Genomic DNA, 4726 nt, shown 5'->3' on the forward strand with positions numbered 1-4726 from the left:
GGTCTGGTATGCCCATCTCTTTCAGAATTTTCCACAGTTTATTGTGATCCACACAATCAAAGGCTTTGGGATAGTCAATAAAGCAGAAATAGATATTTTTCTGGAACTCTCTTGCTTTTTCGATGATCCAGTGGATGTTGGCAATTTGATCTCTGGTTCCTCTGCCTATTCTAAAACCAGCTTGAACATCTGGAAGTTCATGGTTCACATATTTCTGAAGCCTGGCTTGGAGAATTTTGAGCATTACTTTACTAGCGTGTGAGATGAGTGTAATTGTGCGGTAGTTTAAGCATTCTTTGGCATTGCCTTTCTTTGGGATTGGAATGAAAACTGACCTTTTCCAGTCCTGTGGCCACTGCTGAGTTTTCCAAATTTGCTGACATATCAAGTGCAGCACTTTCACAATATCATCTTTCAGTATTTGAAATAGCTCAACTGGAATTCCTTAAGACTCTACAAATCATTTTTAGCTTGTGAGCTGTATAAAAATGGGCAAGATTTGGCCTTAATGCAATAGTCTATCAACAATATAAGCTTTCTTATATTGTGTTGGGTTCATAAAAATAACTAACGAAATATTAAATTTACCCTTTCTTTGAAAGATATATTTACTGGAAATATAATTTAATATTGTGAAAAAGTTTTTACAAAATTTAACAAAGGAATTAGGACTTCTAGCACATCAACTTTTAGTTTTATTGAAATGCATGTCACCAGTTGTATCATATGAAATAAGTGTCAGTGATCATAAAATATATATATATATTTATACATATATAAATACATATATATATACATATATATATGGTGTAAAAAAAAAAAGTGCTCAAGTAGCTGCATTAAGCCCTTCAAGAATATTTCTCATCAAGTCTGCTGAAAAAAACCTGGTGCAGCTGTGAAGAGTGGGTATCACTGTGTGTCCCCATGAGAAAGCAGAAGTCTTTAAAACAAAGCCACAGAGTGGTACCTACCTCCATGCCTCCCAGTCGGTCTGCAGACCCTTCTCGGTAGGTGTTTAGGTATCCATCCACCAGGGTAGTTAGGTCAGACATCATTTCATCCAAGAGTACCAAGCGAAGAGGGAGCAGGTAGGTAGCTTCCAAAGCCAAAATTTTCAGCAAAGAAGGTGAAAGAGGTCGTGTGAACCACAGTTCTGGGTTTTCCTAGAGATATCAAAACAATTTTCTCAGAATCTTAAACAAAACTTTAAAGAATGGTTTATTTAAGTGTTGCTTAACTCCAATCCTCATTACTGTCATTTTCTTCAGTTATTACCTTCTACTTTCACACTATGGGTAGCCTTCTGATAATATACACACATACACAAACATACTGTGTGTATACATTTGAGTGTCAGTATGTAATGGGGGAAAAATGTGGGGGAGGGAGGGAGGGTATATGGTGGACGGGGGAGAGAGAGGGCTTGAGAGAGAGATCAGGGCTTCTCACGCAAAACTGGAAGCAGCAGGACTGATTATATGACCAAAACTGCAGCCAATATGATCATGACTTAAGTTTACATGCAAGGCTGTTAGAAGCTGAAGAAAATCTATCTAACTTTGGGAGAAGTAATTGGCATGATTTTTGTTCCAGTGTCTTAAGCCAAATTCCCAATAAAATCCCCTCTTATCCAACTTGAAAATTTATTTTAAAGTACTTTAACCAACAAATCTGGATGCTGGTCTTTTCCCACTTGAGACCACAAACTGCTCCCATTTGAAACAACTAAGATTTTGGCAATGTCCATATGAAGACTCTGATGCTGGGAGGGGTTGGGGGCAGGAGGAGAAGGGGACGACAGAGGATGAGATGGCTGGATGGCATCACTGACTCGATGGACATGAGTCTGAGTGAACTCTGGGAGTTGGTGAGGGACAGGGAGGCCTGGTGTGCTGCGGTTCACGGGGTCGCAAAGAGTCAGACATGACTGAGCGACTGATCTGATCTGATCTGATATGCTTTTCATAGAAGCTGTCATTTTTCTATATAAAATGCTAATAATCCCACTCACAAAGCACTTGAAAATATTAATGTCATATGAGACATACTTTAATACTCACTCGAATCCATTTTTGTCTCACTTCCAGAAAGGAGAGATGTTTAGGGGCTATTTTAAGGTGTCTGATTAAACTTTCCTGTAAAGTACTAATGCAGTTTGGAAGAAAGCCTCCCGTTTCCACGGAAAATTGAAGGACATCTGCTACCTGTGGCATTCAAAAAGAACAAACAGACCAATTCATAGAATATATTACAGAGAGCTATCTCATGACAGAAATATATTTGGAGAAATGTCATTAAATACCATTTTTCCCAAGGACCCATGTGATAGACAATGCCATCAGAAAATTTTAAGTTGTTAGGTTAACTTATTCTTAGAAATTAGAAACAAAAAAAGGACCACACAACTTTAATGTGTCCCTATTTTCTCTTCCACTTCTTTTAATTGCCTGCGTTATGGTTATTTATTACTCTTTGGTGCCTTCAATGAATGGGGAAAGGAGAATAAAATTAAAGGATCACTTATACTTATTAGCAACTCTGGTAAAGTTTTGGTAAGGAAAGCTAATAAAATTAAGAATTATAATCATTATTTATCTGTGTGTGGTATGCTAAATAATGGCCCCTGAAGATATCTACATCCTAATTTCTAGACCTGTGAATATTATCATAAATGGCAAAATGGACTTTGCATCTGTGATTAGTTAAGGATACTGAGATAGGGAGATGAATTTGAATTATCTGGGTGGGCCCTAAACATAATCACAAATGTTCTTCTTATAAGATGAGGCAGAGGGAGATTTTATTACAGGCAGAGGAGAAGGTGACGTGATGACGAAAGAGGAGATTTGAGTGATATACTTGGAAGATGGAAGGAGTCACAAACCAAAGTACAGGCGAAAGCTGAAAAGGCAAGGAAACAGATTGTTCTCTCAGAGCCTCCAGAAGAAACCAACCCTGAGGACACCTTGGCTTTCACCTGGTGAAAATGATTTCAGATGTCTGACCTCCAGAACTGTAGGAGAGTAAATTTATGTTTTAAGCCACAAAGTTTATGGTGATTAGTTACAATAGCAACAGAAAACTAATACACTGTGTTAAAGGAAGACAAATTGAAATAATTCTGAATTCCTGCTTCTTGAACTATGAAAATCTGAAAAGAAAAATATGGAAAGACATGCTAGGGATTTTCTGGTGGTCCAGTGGTTAAGACTTCGTCTTCCAATGCAGGGGATGAGGGTTTAATCCCTGGTTGGGGAACTAAGATCCCACATGCCTCATGACCAAAAAAAAAAAAAACCCCAAAACAGAAAATAGAAGCAATATTGTAACAAATTCAATAAAGACTTTTAAAAATAATAATAATAAAAAAAGACATGACAATGTCTTCATTAGACAACATATATGGGCTCTAATCAAGAAGCTGAATGGCCTCAAGAGAATGATAAGCAATTTTTTTACATTCTGGAGTTAGCAAAGAAGCAATCTCTATACAGTGAATGCTCTTGAAAGAAGGTCCTCTGGTACAAAGTTCATTATAAGCAGATACATAAGAGTAAACTTCAACCACATACAATAACATAAAATTGAACTTTTAGGAATTTCTGTTTAAAAATAATTGGCTAACTCATTATTTTAACCCCCCTCAAAGGTTCTAGGTTTATATATTCAAGATCTTCCTTTCATGGTATTAATCTAGAAGATTAGAAGAATTTAAAGAATACATAATGAAAATTAGTAGTTTTATGGCTCTCATAGACAAATCAGAAACCCAGATAAGCTCTAAATCTAGTATAGTCTAGGAATTTCTCTAGGTCCTTTATACCAGAGAAAAATCACTTATCTTCAGGCTATTTGGGGCCAGAATAGGCTTTGGGGGCACATCTAGGACAACCTGTATCCCTGAGCTAGAAGCCCATTAACCATTAGCCTTAACTGATACCCGGTAGCTTAGATGGTAAAGAATCTGCCTGCAATGCAGGAGACCCAGGTTCAATCCCTGGGATGGGAAGATCCCCTGGAGAAGGGAATGGCTACCCACTCCAGTATTCTTGCCTTGAGAATTCCATGGACAGAGGAGACCGACAGGCTATAGCTCATGGGGTCGCAAAGAGTTAAGACACAACTGAGCAACTGTCACTTTAACTGATACATGTGTGGTAAAGGCATAGACATGACTGTTCACCTCACAGTAAGAGTCCGTGTCAGATTTCCAAATGACCCCCAAATTGTTCGAGTTTCTGAATGTTATAGAGCTTAGAGCTTGCTTCTTACTTGAAAAATTCTGGAGCAAAATGAAGGGAAAAAAACCCTAAATACTTACAAATAACTTTTCTGCAGTGCTTCTACAGTTCACCAAATGTTCTCACATATTGTACAAACATATTACAGGATAAGTGGGCAGGAATGAGGCACACACAAAAAGACTTCAATAATTCATCAGACAATGCTTATTTTCTAAAGAAACCATATGTACAATGGATTGATTCTAGCATTTCCCTGCATGTACCTGGGTGTCAAAGACATTATTCAGCAAAATTCCATACTGATGAGAGAGGCAATCAGAAAGCCAACGACAATCATGAATAACCTAAGGAAATCAGAAGACAGAGTTATTAGAACCTTGTTATTACTCTTACTAGCAGATGAATCAGCTGACACACTCACCTTCAAAATTCTCTTGTCTTCTAATACCATCTGAAGTCCATTGTTGAAAGCACGACTTCCC

General features: G+C 37.6%; 1 protein-coding gene across 1 annotated transcript in view; it reads right to left on the reverse strand.

Moving 5' to 3' along the window:
• The window catches only part of EXD1 (exonuclease 3'-5' domain containing 1), a 41613-nt gene that overhangs the window by 9195 nt on the left and 27692 nt on the right, over positions 1–4726 (reverse strand). The window contains exons 10-13 of the mRNA XM_010848052.1: positions 4666–4722; positions 4508–4588; positions 2061–2204; positions 972–1163 (exon numbers count right to left, since the gene is read on the reverse strand). Of these exons, the coding sequence (XP_010846354.1) occupies positions 972–1163; positions 2061–2204; positions 4508–4588; positions 4666–4722 (474 nt within the window). The remainder of the gene's footprint in view (positions 1–971; positions 1164–2060; positions 2205–4507; positions 4589–4665; positions 4723–4726) is intronic.

This window comes from Bison bison, unplaced genomic scaffold, assembly GCF_000754665.1.
Source record: "Bison bison bison isolate TAMUID 2011002044 unplaced genomic scaffold, Bison_UMD1.0 scf7180017864259, whole genome shotgun sequence".
Classification (NCBI taxonomy): domain Eukaryota; kingdom Metazoa; phylum Chordata; class Mammalia; order Artiodactyla; family Bovidae; genus Bison; species Bison bison.